Below are 13,776 nucleotides of genomic sequence, written 5' to 3'. Positions count from 1 at the left end.
GTTTCCAGGGTTTGCCCCGTTCTTCGACCAATCAGTACACTGAATGTAGACAATGATGCCAGCTTCTTCATCGTTTTCTGTCCTTCTGTGGGAACACTTGGCTGGAGAACCTCCAAAAGACAATACAAAACCAAAAACATTCCACATCTTCACACCAAGTGAATATGTGTCTAAACAAAAGGGGCTCCGTACTGTAGAACCTGCCGTGAACAAGGGTTTGAAGGTAGAGTTATGCTATGATAGATGCTTTGTTGAAAGGAGTCTATGTCAGTGTCCGTACGTCGTCCCAGAGAAAAAGAAAACACACATTTAAATTTCACTAGATCTCTTGTGGCTCCCAAATTACTTACGTTCATCCGAGCATACTACATACGTTTCAGATGTGATTTAAGGAGGTCTTTTAAGAAAACCCAACCACCAGTTCCAAGGCAGTATTTTGGACCACAATAAATAACATTGGGGAAGTGGGCCCCCTTTTAATATTTCACTATGGGGATGACCACTCTTTAGTCGCATCTGAATAAGAACAGCAGGAATGCATAGGGAGGCGCATGTTGGTAGGTGATGAACAGTCACTTAAAGTCACATCTACGTCTGCAGACTCCCTGTCTAACCCCAGCCTGCTCTCATGCTGTCTATCTGAATCCACTGGAAGTGGCTTGGGATAAAAGTTACTGCTAAACTACTAGATAGCAAATGGTACTTCAATAGAGATAGTTACTAGAAAAATCTCTTTTGAGTTCACTTATAGTTGATTGGTAATTGTCCTTTTGTATATGGATTGCTTTGGAGACAACATTGAGTTTGTAATTAAATACACAATTCCCTGTGCATTTCCACGTGTGTCTCTTTACTTTGTGTGTGAGATGAGTGCGTAGCGTGGCAAGGGCCTGGTTTGGAAGCATATAAATGTATAGAGACACCTGTACTTTAACAGTTTGTTGCTAATCAACACCAGCTCTGACCGCAGCAGAATAGTTCTCCCGTGAGTCAGCAATGCATGGGTCTACCATCAAACAGGCAACGTGTTTTCATGCCATCATAAAATTACACATTCCCATATAGGATATTGGCCCAGACCCAAACACTACCAATGCTGAGCAGAGTTGGGGGGTTAGGCTCCAGTCACAAGGTTTGGCTAATCCACCTTCTTGGGTTGATAACCACCGCTATCTAGACGAGTCAAGTGAACGAAGACCGTGGCCGATAGAGTAGTAGCAGATGGAGAGAGAAAGGAGCGAGTGAGAGAGAGAGGGAGACACGATGAGAGGGTTTGAAGCAGCACCAATGAACCGCAAATTAACTCTTCTTTGGCTTGTTTGGTCACCAGATAAAGGCCCAATCCAATATAAGACGGATGGTATTGTCGTACGTCTTTCATTTGGTGTTTGCATAAAACTTGAGGTTGGGGCGGGACATGGCTTTTCAAACAGGGTCGTCGAGGTGGCTAGGGAAGTACTAAAGCTAGCTGTCACTCATCGTGCTTTGAGTTAGTTTAAAATCAGGCAATATAATTGGACTAAATATGTGTCAACTTATTGCCAGTGTAGGCATGTGTCATAATTACATAATAAAGCAATTTACCAGAAATAGCACAAATATAGGAGCAAAATATGGAAAATACTTCCATCGAAACAACAAAATTCCACTATTAGTTTACCCAATTTGAACCTATAAGAGAGCATATTTTTCCTTTTGTGGGAACTTTGAACAAATAGAGCGCAGAAAAGGAACAACACGACTATTCCACTATTTTGTTTGATTTGGAACCATGAAAATTACAATGTTCCAAGTAAATATTAGGGGTGATTTATCCGAGAATAAATAGCCCCAGCCGTAGCTCTCAGCCCGAGGTAAATCAGCCACACTAATCACCACTCAGGACCACACTTCAGGATGCCTCCACCACGAGCAGGGATGAAGGCTGTGGGGCCGCTCGCATCGCCCTAATAAAAATAGGCTGTGTCTTCCCTGGGAGCCTCCAGTGCGGGGCCAGGTGCGGACAGGAATTTATACTTGCTTGGAGGATTGAGTTTTGAGGCCTAATTAAACCTGACTCGCAATGTCCATCGGCGGTGTGTGGAGTTTATGAAAAAAAGAAGTGACATGATGTGAGTGCATCGGTGCATTTGTGTAAGTGCATGCATGTGTGCTGCTGGACTGAAATGTGTGCGTGTATCTCTTTTTTTAATACTGTGTGTGTGAATGGTTCTGTTTTTATGAAGTGTACGTCCATATGTGTGCATATGTTTGTGCGTGTGTCAGTGGCTGTGTGTTTGTGTGAGTGCCTGTGTATGTCCATATATGTGTGTGTGTGTGTGTGTGCCCTTTAACAAGTATAAATGTCAGAGAGTGTACTGTTTTAAGGGCGCCTGTTAACAGTGTTTTATAGAGGTTATGTTTGCACAACGTCCGCTCTGTTAATCCGCTCACATGATTCCCATCCGCCGCCACAGCCTCCTAACACAGCGATATGTACGCCCTGTAATCTACTGAAACCCAGGGACTTTTTGATTAAGAATCAAATCAACGCTGTGCGTTGATACATCAAGGACAACACACCCAACTTTTATTCATTGATGATTTAAATTTCTTTAAATTATGAATTTTCAAAATTGAGGTAGCCTGCCAGCAAAGCGACCAATTGCAACAGAAGAAACCAAAGTCTTGCACAGAGGAGGCAGGCAGTGATCCGTAACATTGCTGCGTATCGAGTGTATGCTGCTGGCTTATTGGGCCCATGTGCATCTCGGCTTGAGAAGGCGTCCTATCAAACCTGCAGATTTCATGCTTTGTCTCAAACAGAAAGTGCAAACCTTTTCCTTATTCAACCTGTCCGTGTCCATCCACCTGATTGCCTGATGTTCGCCTGTTGAAACATGAGGAATGAATTCATTTTATACTTACACTCTTAATGTTACTCCACGATGGCTGACATGGACATGGGTTAATTGGAGATCCTTCGTAATCTGCAGGGGGGGTGCGGCTGTCTGTGTGTATGGGCTGCTGTGTGTGTGTATGTGACCATTTGTTGGAGTGACATTTCATTAACGGTGTCTGAGTGACTCTCTTATAGTAGCCTGATTGGGAGAAGGCTGGACTGATGGACAGACGGACAGATATGTAGATGGATAGATGTAGGAAGGCATGCTGGCTATGGATGGCTTGATTAAACGCTGGATAGATGGATGGACGGATGGATAGCGAGTTGAATGAACGAATGGATGGATGTCTAGTAGATGGATGGACAGATGGACAGATGGTTGGACATATGGATCAAATGAATGGATGGATGTCTAGTAGATGAATGGACAGATGGACAGATGGTTGGACATATGGGTCAAATCATTCAAGGTGACAACCTTGAATCTCCAGGAAGAGTGCCTTGCCCAAGGATACTCCAGGACAACAACCAGCACCCCCACCGCCAGAGCAGCAGGTCCCAGTTCTGAGCAGCTGACTGTACCTGACCGCACACACACAAGTGACCCCACTGGCACGTTTGGGTTTGTTTTTGTTGGGCTTTGTGTTCACAACGTGTCGTTAACTTTTCTGCCTCAGAAATGCCGAGAACAAGGTTTGTTTGGATATTGTGTAATGGAAATCCATATAGAGGTAGCGATAGGCTTTGATTCCTGACTACATGTGCTTTGTATTCCACTTACGCCTGGCACGCCCCCAAGATGCTGCAGTCTGTCCCCCCCCCCCACCCCCCCCCCCACCGGGATCATCAGACAGCGAATAACTCCATAGATATAATAATGAACTCAAACATACGGGCCAGGGCTTCTTTGAAACCCTTCATGCCAGCGTGACCTTTAAGCCTCTTGCACACGGTACACGTCCGTTGACAGATGGCGGCTTTTTGACGCATCCATGTGTTTTCCCGGGTTGTATTACAAAGGCGATTTCATTGGACAGTGCACTTGCGTATATTTGCATAACGCGATCTGATTGGCTGACGGATCCGTCGCTGCCTGAAAAGTTAAACTTTTCTCAACTTTTGGACGCAAGAGACGGAGCCGATGATACGGACGGACCCACAATGCATTTCGGGAGCGTCCCCATGCACAGGCAATGAGATCCGTCGAGGGACGTGTGCAGTGGGCGAGAGGCGTAGCACCGATGTAGTGGGTGAGCCAGGAGCGTCCCTAGCCCTGCGTGGCCCATCTCCACGCCCGTGGACACTGACCGCATCTTTTTTCTTAGGATTATTCACTTTGCATAAAAAAAACAAATGCTGCTGGTCCGTAGGGGCTGGGATTTATGCATACAGGACCAGATGATGACAGTTTTCATGTATTTATTTTTTACAGTGCACCATCCACTCCGCCTCCATCTGTCTTTATTTTATTGAACTCCAGTAAAGCAGCCTTCACTTTCTGTCTTTTTTTTGGGGGGGGGGGGGGGAGGGTCCAAAATCTTTATTTGACCTATGAAATGTTTATTAGGTTAATATGGAGGTCTGCGTGGGACATCCAACTTCTATTGGAACATTGTAATGTGACACACCACTGTTTCAAATCAATTGAGTTTCTGTTTAAACATTTTCTGTGTTTTTAAATAGACGGCAAGGTTTCAAATTTCATACCTTTTGATTCAGTTGGTTATGCTCGACTCACCGGTAAATTAATTTGCAGAGAAATAGGACCCTGACTGGCAACGATGGGAACTAGCTGGCTGATAAGTTATTCCGTTTTTCTAGCAGTGCTTATAATTTGCAAAGACAATTATACAGTATTGCTATGTCTCCATAGTGCTGAGTTTGTTATGCGTATAATGCTATATTTTTCCCTAAAACCCATGCACATGTACATCACCCAAGTGGGTGCTAGACACTCCTACACACACACACACACACACACACACACACACACACACACACACACACACACACACACACACACACACATACTCAATATGTAAAGCGTTTTTGGTACCTTGAAAAGTGCTATATAAATGCAATAAATTACTACATCCAAAAGCATGCATGCATCTGCCATATTTCACTGAAGGACCAATGGAATGCTGTTTGTGTTGTAATGGTAGGATCTTAACTCTAGGGGGTACTGTTTTGCTGGTGTATGCTGATTTGCTGATCGAGATTATTTCCTTAAAAAGTCAAAGTAGATCCAGGCCTATGGCTCAATTGGCACCAGTTAGGACCGAGGTACATTTTTAGGCATACTTTTAATTGCTGTATATCAAATTCCATAAATACATAAATTATAAATGGGCTATTATAATTTAGGCTGTGTCTTGGCGATCCTGGAGTGTATAAGGCTGTTGAAATCAAGTTACAATACAAACAAATAGTCAAGTCAAGTCAAGTTTTTTTTTTTTTTTACAAGGTAGGCCTATGGGAAAGGCATCTGGCGATGCCGAAGTAGTGTGAGGACATGGGGCATTAAACCTATTGCCTTGAGATTGAAGGGAGTCGGACCATTACACTTTATCCTCCTGTGAAACCCGTCCTGACCCCCACTCTCTAACGTCCTGTCTTGTTGCGGGCTCCTCTCATGCCCCCATTCTCTGAACGTCCGATCCTGGTGTCCTGGTGTGTTTAGCTTACAGCTGGCGTGGCGTAAATAGCTTATCCAACACGTGTGAGTGGTTTGTAAACATAGCTTTTTAGAGCAGGGCCAGTGGTCACCTTCTTGACGGGACGTCCGAGGCGGGAATTGAAGTGGGCGGTGAGCACGTGTTTGTATAGCCTACGTAAGGACAGCTCCCATACGCATGCGCGGGTAAGCGACCGCGCAACCGTGCGTAAATTCAATCCGTCTCACATAGTCCTACATGACCAATACTACTCTGGAAAGATTGTTTTCCGCTGCCTTGGGAAAACAATGTGTCAATGACTTGTTGGACTAGTGTTTTGACTACTGTCGCGCTCATGCGCTCTCTCACACACACACACACACACACACACACACACACACACACACACACACACACACACACACACACACACACACACACACACACACACACACACACACACACACATTCACTTATATGGTTGCACTCTCATTAAAACTTACGTCGGGTAGCCTCCTGTCAGGTTGAACATATTCTGCCAGGTTTTCTCATGAAACAACAGTAGTTCCGCCAATGTAATCCCCTTAAATATTGTCAGTCGAATGTTTTGCAGACTCCCGCCAAGTTAACAGAAGCATATTGGTTTCCTTTATGACCATGGTCTCTCCATGATTGAAATCGCTGTTATGGTTGAAAACTGAAAAAAAAAAAATCACAGTGCTCCACGAAAAAGCCTGTTTTTCAGTGAACTGCCAGGTCAGATTGAAACCCATGAGAACAGAACAGTGATACAGTGCGATCCCGACACTCCAACAGTTGAGATGAAGGAAAAACGGTTCAGATGAGGTAGAAAGGGCATTTGGCCAATAGGGGGCAGTTAGGCTCTGACAGACCTGAGGGGCAGCCGTGGGGGACCTTTTCAATGTCCCTGCTGCCTCTAAACATCCTCAGAGTCAAACATATGGCAGCATACATAGCCCAACACACAACTCTTTGGTTGGGTTATGACATGATTCCTAAAAATTACTCCTAAAATAAACTATTATAATATGCCTGATGGGCTCTGTAATTTCCTTAAAGATCACTTCAATAAATGTAAATGTTATTTGGCATGCTGTCATTTATAATTATTATCATTATTATTATTATCATTATTATTATTATTATTAAGAAGTAAGCCTACATACAAATAATAATAATAAATAATTATAATAACAATTATAATGAACTACTACTAGGCCTACAACCAACTTAATAAATAACAACAACAATAATAATAATATGCCTAATAATAATAATAATAATAGTAATAATAATAAGTAGGCTAATAATAATAAGGACACTAAAACAAAATTAAAGGATTCAATATGTTCTTGTTCGATTATAACCATTGTTTTATTATTGATATAGGACCTAATAATACAATCGCAGCGGTATAGGCCTAATATCTTTTTTTTAATCACAGTGTCTGATACCGCTCTGCTTAGAGTGATGTGGTATAGAATAAAGTCCGTGTGTGTGTGTGTGTGTGTGTGTGTGTGTGTGTGTGTGTGTGTGTGTGTGTGTGTGTGTGTGTGTGTGTGTGTGTGTGTGTGTGTGTGTGTGTGTGTGTGCGCTTATTTGAACAAAGACCGCAGGATGTTTTGATATGTAAACAGGCATTAGGTTGTTTCATAACATGTGGTGCATAAGTGACGATCCTTTTGCATTACAGTCGTGTAACCGTGCAGCGCGGAGCGAGAGGAGACCCCTGCACTACGTGTGGCCTGTGGAGGGCTGGCTGAGTGACGCGCATGTGGGTGTAGGGCTTTGGTTGCATTAAAGCGGAGGTTGGAGTCCTGACCGCAGAACAGATTCAGGTCGTCCCTGGGTTGCGCGCAACGCAGTGTTTGGAAGTCCTTCGCGTCTATTGGTGACATGCTCTACGTCTGCAGAAGGGTCGGATTGATCATGAACACGTCTTTTACAGTCTGAGACAGAAAGCGTGCACAAGTAGTTCAGAAACCCAAGCACCAAAGCCATTTCAACTTCTTCAACGGGACGCCTAACTTTTGCAAAGTCGCCCTGGTCATCCTTTTTTTTTGGTAAGAAGATTTGCTTAAAATTTATCTTTTCGCCTATTGAAGTAAAACATTTAAAAACATGTGTGAAAGGACAAATCGCTAAAACATGGTATTGTGTTTGAGATAAGTGAACTTGCCAAATGTCATAGAATGACCGTGGATGTGAGGTTAACAGCGATGTCAGGGTTTCAAGGGGTGGGAAATTGTGTCGTTTTATTTCTTCTGCGTTGGATTTGCATTACGGAGCATCTTCAATAGTATAATATGTCTAATTATTTAGGCCAAGACTATGGGCTACTGAGTGAATCTAGCGGAGAGGTGAGGTAGAGACGGGCTGTCCTGCAACAGGTGGGACCTTTCAGATGCGAGTCAATCCAGAACGTGAGAGCTAAAGGGACTAGACTAGAGTTTAAATATTGTCACGTTTATTATTGTGGATTTTAATTTGTTGTCCAATACTGTAGTTTGAAATGGCTGACTATAGACTTTCACTGAAATACCCATGTTCCTGCTGGTAGATTAACTCCATCAGGCCATGGTGGTTTATATCTTTTTTTTTTTAATGTAACATTATGAACAGGCCATATATTATATATTATATAACCAGCCCTTTGATCTGATTATTGTATTTTAAATAGCAGGTAAACATCAGACAAATTGGTCTGAAGAGTTCATGCCATCTGTCTTCAAACATTCGTTCCGTTGAACGCCAGTTCGATTAATAAATGTAAAGGTTATATATATGCCTCCCACTAATATATTTTTATGTTGAAAATGTTTTTTGTTTTTTTCATGGTTAACGGCAGCATTTTTTCATATGCTCCCTAAAAAAATCTCCTCCATTCATGGACTTAAAAAACCCCATTTAAAATACTGAGTTTCCTCATGTTTTATCCTGTTATTTTAAAGCCATCAAAATTTTGTCTCCAAACCTTTGCATACAACACCAGTCGGCCCATGAATTGCCTGTTTCCTATACGGGACTGCAGGCTCAGTTCAGTGAACAAAAGAGTCCACAAAGCTTTCACTAATTGCCGCAAGTATTAACGAGGGAAGCGCTCTGAAGTCGGCCAATACACATCCCGTTAGACACCCCCGCAGAGCCGCTACACAGGCTGCGAGTCAGCGTCTTGAAGCCAATCTTTACGCTGTATTGGCTCCACATGTCAACTTAGCGCACGCCTGTCTAGGCCCTAAAGTAACTGATTTAGACTAAATTGCAGTGGCTTAACATGAGCCATGACAGAGAGAGAGAGCGAGAGAGCGAGAGAGAGAGAGAGAGAGAGAGAGAGAGAGAGAGAGAGAGAGAGAGAGAGAGAGAGAGAGAGCGAGAGAGAGAGAGCGAGAGAGAGAGAGAGGTAGCCAGGTGTGATAAGGGGAACCCTTTGGCCTTTGTTCATCACCTCAGTGGAGATGTGGTCGTGCCCAATAGAACGGCCTTTGAGTCTGATCCAGGCTGTCGGCCTGCTACACCAACGCACGGCATCAAAAAAACACAACCACAGTCTTGTCCTGTTATGTTTTTATAAATAAGAATAATGTAAGTGAACGAGGGGTGTTCAGTTTGTGGGGGAAGGCTGATCCGTTGACACCGTTGCATATGGTTCTTGTCAACGCATATTGCGCGCTTGCGAGCTCCGCACGCAGACGTATCTGGATCATTGGTGTTGAACTCATAAATGCGTTTATAGCCTTGATACTGTTTAATACAGGTGGCTTTGTAATTGAAATGTCTTCGACGAGCTCGTGTCACGCTTCGCCCTAATTTGATCATGCCTGGTGCCGAGGGGGTTCACCTTCACGCGGCGGCGCGCACCTCGACAGCTCCGAGTGCGCAGGGGCCCCTCTGAAGGCGTTACATGTAACAGCGCTCACCAGAGAGCGGGGCCACGTCGCTGTTTGGACTTATGTGGCCATTGGTATGCAGACACATCAAAGGGTTAAGGATGTGAGACGGCTCAGGAGCAAGTGCTTATCTCCACTAATGACCTTCTAAGTAAAAGTCTATTACTTCTGCGTCATGATCAGAACAGAACACACTGCAGGGGTCTTTTTGGGCTTAACATCCAGAGTTCTTTTTTGTTTTTTTTGTTCAGACTTCATGATTTTTACTTCTGTGTGCCCCCGGACTCATTGTAATGGTTTTAATGAATGGATAAATGTATCAAGGTTTTTCTTTGGTCACTTCAAACGTGGGTTCATTAACATAGGGCTGAAATGTTTAAATAATGCAGTCGTACAGTGATTGGAGTTAAGGTAACATTTGTGGAGAGGACAATAATGTAGAACCTTAGATCAGTTAGGAAAAAAGGTATTTATCTCATGTCTCAAAACGATTAGATGATGACATTATTGCGGTTGAAGTGATCCCCTGTTTGAAGGTCAGCTGTTGGAATAGCATGTCTCTGACATACCTTTGAACGACTGGTTCAAACGTTGAGCAACAGAACTGAAGATATCCCCAAAATATATGCGGTTTTAGTCTCATCAGAGGAGAACAATAAGTGAGTACTCTGTCTAAACTCAGGGGTTAGGGTTTCAGGTCAGGCTTGTAAGTAAAAGAAAAATCTGAATAGAAAGAAAACAAAATCTCCAGTCTCCAGATCTGCCAGATGAGCCAAGACGGCAAAACTTTCCTGCAATGGATCCTGTCTGTCAAAGTCTCTCTGGATACAAAGATACATTATTGTCTATTGTTAGTCCTACTTATCAAACTTGATTTAACAGTGCTCTGGTATTCCTGGGTCTGAATGCTGTCATTCTGTTTACCTGCTCTCAGACAGCCCCGGGCATGTTTTATGAAGAGGAAACACCCACACCAACACAGAATGCCACTGTCTTCTCTTGCTCACGTATTTCATGAATGTCAGCCTGCCAATTGTTTTGTGTTCACCTTCATAGACACACGTTTTGGCCTCCGTGCATGTTGGTCTCTGCACACACACACACACACACACACACACACACACACACACACACACACACACACACACACACACACACACACACACACAAACACGTGTGTGTGTGTGTGTATGTGTGTGTGTGTATGTGTGAGTGCATGTGTGTTTGTGTGTGTGCATGCAGAGCCACTGTGTGTGTGGCTCACACACACACACACACACACACACACACACACACACACACACACACACACACACACACACACACACACACACACACACACACACACACACACAGGATGGCAAGGATACGGATATATGATATATCAAGTCAAAATGTAACCATGTATGACAGAACACGAGTGGCGTTGTCTAATGATAACTAAATGTCTCCTGTGTTACTGTTCATAAGTAATACATCTGTCATCTGTAATACTTACGTACCTACGGTATGAACAGCAACACAATATAGTGGACTGTGCGCCGGGACAAACAAACTACACTCCTTACTATTGTCAAATTAATTATTTACATTGTCGTTTTGATTTGAAACACATTGGACTGCATTGTAGTTATGTGAATTAATAAATATATATTTTACCAGGGGGGTTTTCCTTGTAGGACAGCAAGGTATTTGAGTGGGTGGTTAGTGTAACTGCTGATCAAACATGCAACAGAAAGACGGTTGCACTCTTGAGAAATGGGCCTACATGTTGGAGTTGTCCAGGAACTGCCAACTATCTGTGGCTCTAATCCACGGGCCGCTGACATGCTTCCCCCCTGCTGCTGATAACTGAGGGCCATTCAGCTCCATTGTCAAGATGTGTACCTGATGTGTATTGGATTTGAGATAAGACGTGTCTGTGTTTATCTGCATTGTGTGTGTGTGTGTGTGTGTGTGTGTGTGTGTGTGTGTGTGTGTGTGTGTGTGTGTGTGTGTGTGTGTGTGTGAACCTAGAGCTACTTATGAAACAAATAAATGACAGGCCTAAAATATCCATCTTCGGTACACATACAAACAGTATGAAACTAATCTCTCTCTCTCTCTCTCTCTCTCTCTCTCTCTCTCTCTCTCTCTCTCTCTCTCTCTCTCTCTCTCTCTCTCTCTCTCTCTCTCTCTCTCTCTCTCTCTCTCTCTCTCTCTCTCTCTCTCTCTCTCTCTCTCTCTCTCTCTCTCTCAGTAGGAACGTCCAGGTGACTGCAGCAGCAGCAGCAGCAGCAGCAGCAGCTATGGGCAGTAAGACGCTCCCGGCTCCGGTCCCCCTGCACCCCTCCCTGGCCCAGCTGGCCAACTACTCCCTGCTGCAGAGCTCCACGGCGGGCCTCCACGTGCCCGCCTCCGCCGACCACTTCCCGGGCCTCTACAACTTCAGCGCCCTGCACGCCATCCACCTCCACCAGTGGACGCTGGGCTACCCCCCGCTGGGCCTGCCCCGCTGCGCCATCGCCAAGCTGCCCGCCCACTTCTCCGCCGCCATGGCCTCCGCCGCCATCCCCATCTTCCCCCACCTGCTGCAGCCCAAGCAGGAGCCGGGGACCCCCGGCGGCCTGCGCGGCTCCAAGAGCAAGCCCCGCTTTGACTTTGCCAACCTGGCCGCCGCCGCCACCCAGGAGGACCCGCTGAAGGCCGAGGACCTGAGTGTGGCCGGGGCGGCGGCGGCGGCGGCGGCGGCGGCGGCGGCGCTGCACAACGCGCCCCTGAAGCGCTCCGCCGCGGGGGGGGGGCGCGGCGGCGGCGGCCGGGCTGGGCTGCCTGCTGGACGTGGCCAAGCTGACGTCGTCGTCGTCGTCCTCGCCCGAGCGCAAGCCCGCCCGCGGCCGGCTGCCCTCCAAGACCAAGAAGGAGTTTGTGTGCAAATTCTGCGGGCGGCATTTCACCAAGTCCTACAACCTGCTGATCCACGAGCGCACGCACACGGACGAGAGGCCCTACACCTGTGACATCTGCCACAAGGCCTTCCGGAGGCAGGACCACCTCCGAGACCACCGGTAAGAGCAGGCCCGTTCACCCGCCGGTCCAAAGGCCACCGGGCCGCTTTAGTAAGGCCAGCGTTTGTCCTTCTTGAGGAAGTCGTATCATCTCACTGTTAGCACTTAGGCTGTGTCTAGCAGTTCTTTGTAGAGAAGTATTTTCAGTTGCGTGTGTGTATTAAGACGGTGTAGGGTGTTAAGAGGCTGTGTGTTAGAGTGTGTGTGTGTGTGTGTTTGTATGTTTGTGTCTGTGATGTTTGTGTGTATTAAGACGTGTGTGTGTTTGTGTGTATTAAGACGGTGTGTGTGTGTTAAGACTGGTTGATGTGCCGTCAGAAGGTGCAACAGTAGGTGTTAGCGAGGTGTGAAAAGTGTCGGGGATCAAAGAAAGTCTGTGTGTGTGTGTGTGTGTGTGTGTGTGTGTGTGTGTGTGTTAGGGGTGGGTGAGAAGGGGTTTTCTTGTGCGAGGAGGGGGGGGGGGGGGGGGGTGGCTTTAACAATGTTATTTTAAATCACTGACAGCTTTCCCTTTGCTCCGCCCTCTCCCGGACTCAGGTACATTCACTCCAAAGAGAAGCCGTTCAAATGCCAGGAGTGCGGAAAAGGATTCTGCCAGTCAAGGACTCTGGCTGTGCACAAGACTCTACACATGCAAGTCAAGGAACTAAAGCCGGCCAAGATCAAGTGATCCTTTTTCATCTGCTTTTTTTTGTTTTGTTCTTTTTAAAAGACAGGGACACTGGAAAAAACCAAATGAATCCAAAGAGAACTGCTAACTATCTTTAATCTGCCACAAGCCAAGATTTCTCCTTCATCATCTCAACTGCGGCAAACATCTCTCCTAATGGTCGAGTTGTTTTGTACAACATGGGAAGATTGCTCCGGGAAGAAATGTATCACCAGCCAAATATACATATACATATACATGTATGCGTATATATATGTATATATATTTAAATATATATATACATACATGTATGTTTTCCTGTTCACTTGGGAATGTCTGCAGAGGATATTTATGATGTGCAGTGCTTCCGTTCTCAGTTAAAAACCTAAAAGCAGGGGGGTAGTGAAACATCAAGAGGAAAATGAATAGATCTTATGGCTGCTCCCTACGCCTGACACCTTTGATCTCATGATAAAAACGGGACGGTCCTTCTCTTTTGCAATGTTTTTTTTGTAAACATTCTTCACATGATTCAAGCCATGTTTGCATAGCCAACCTTTTTCTCCTACCGTAGTATCACATTCCAATGTTATTTTTGTACATATATATCTAATTGTATTTTTGCACTTTA

The 13,776-nt window shown here is 45.0% G+C and overlaps 1 protein-coding gene across 1 annotated transcript; it reads left to right on the top strand.

Annotated features, from left to right (window-relative positions):
* Positions 1 to 11,737: 11,737 nt before the first annotated feature.
* Positions 11,738 to 13,166, top strand: LOC311362109 (protein odd-skipped-related 1-like; the record flags this gene model as incomplete). The annotated part of the gene is given in 3 exon segments (XM_084481916.1): positions 11,738 to 12,223; positions 12,225 to 12,496; positions 13,034 to 13,166. Coding segments are annotated over 3 exon segments (891 nt in total).
* Positions 13,167 to 13,776: the final 610 nt, after the last annotated feature.

The sequence above is a fragment of the Micromesistius poutassou genome (genome assembly GCF_964030765.1).
Source record: "Micromesistius poutassou genome assembly, chromosome: 17".
Classification (NCBI taxonomy): domain Eukaryota; kingdom Metazoa; phylum Chordata; class Actinopteri; order Gadiformes; family Gadidae; genus Micromesistius; species Micromesistius poutassou.
Note: the sequence above shows the minus strand (reverse complement) of the source record. Positions and strands in the feature narration are given on the sequence as shown.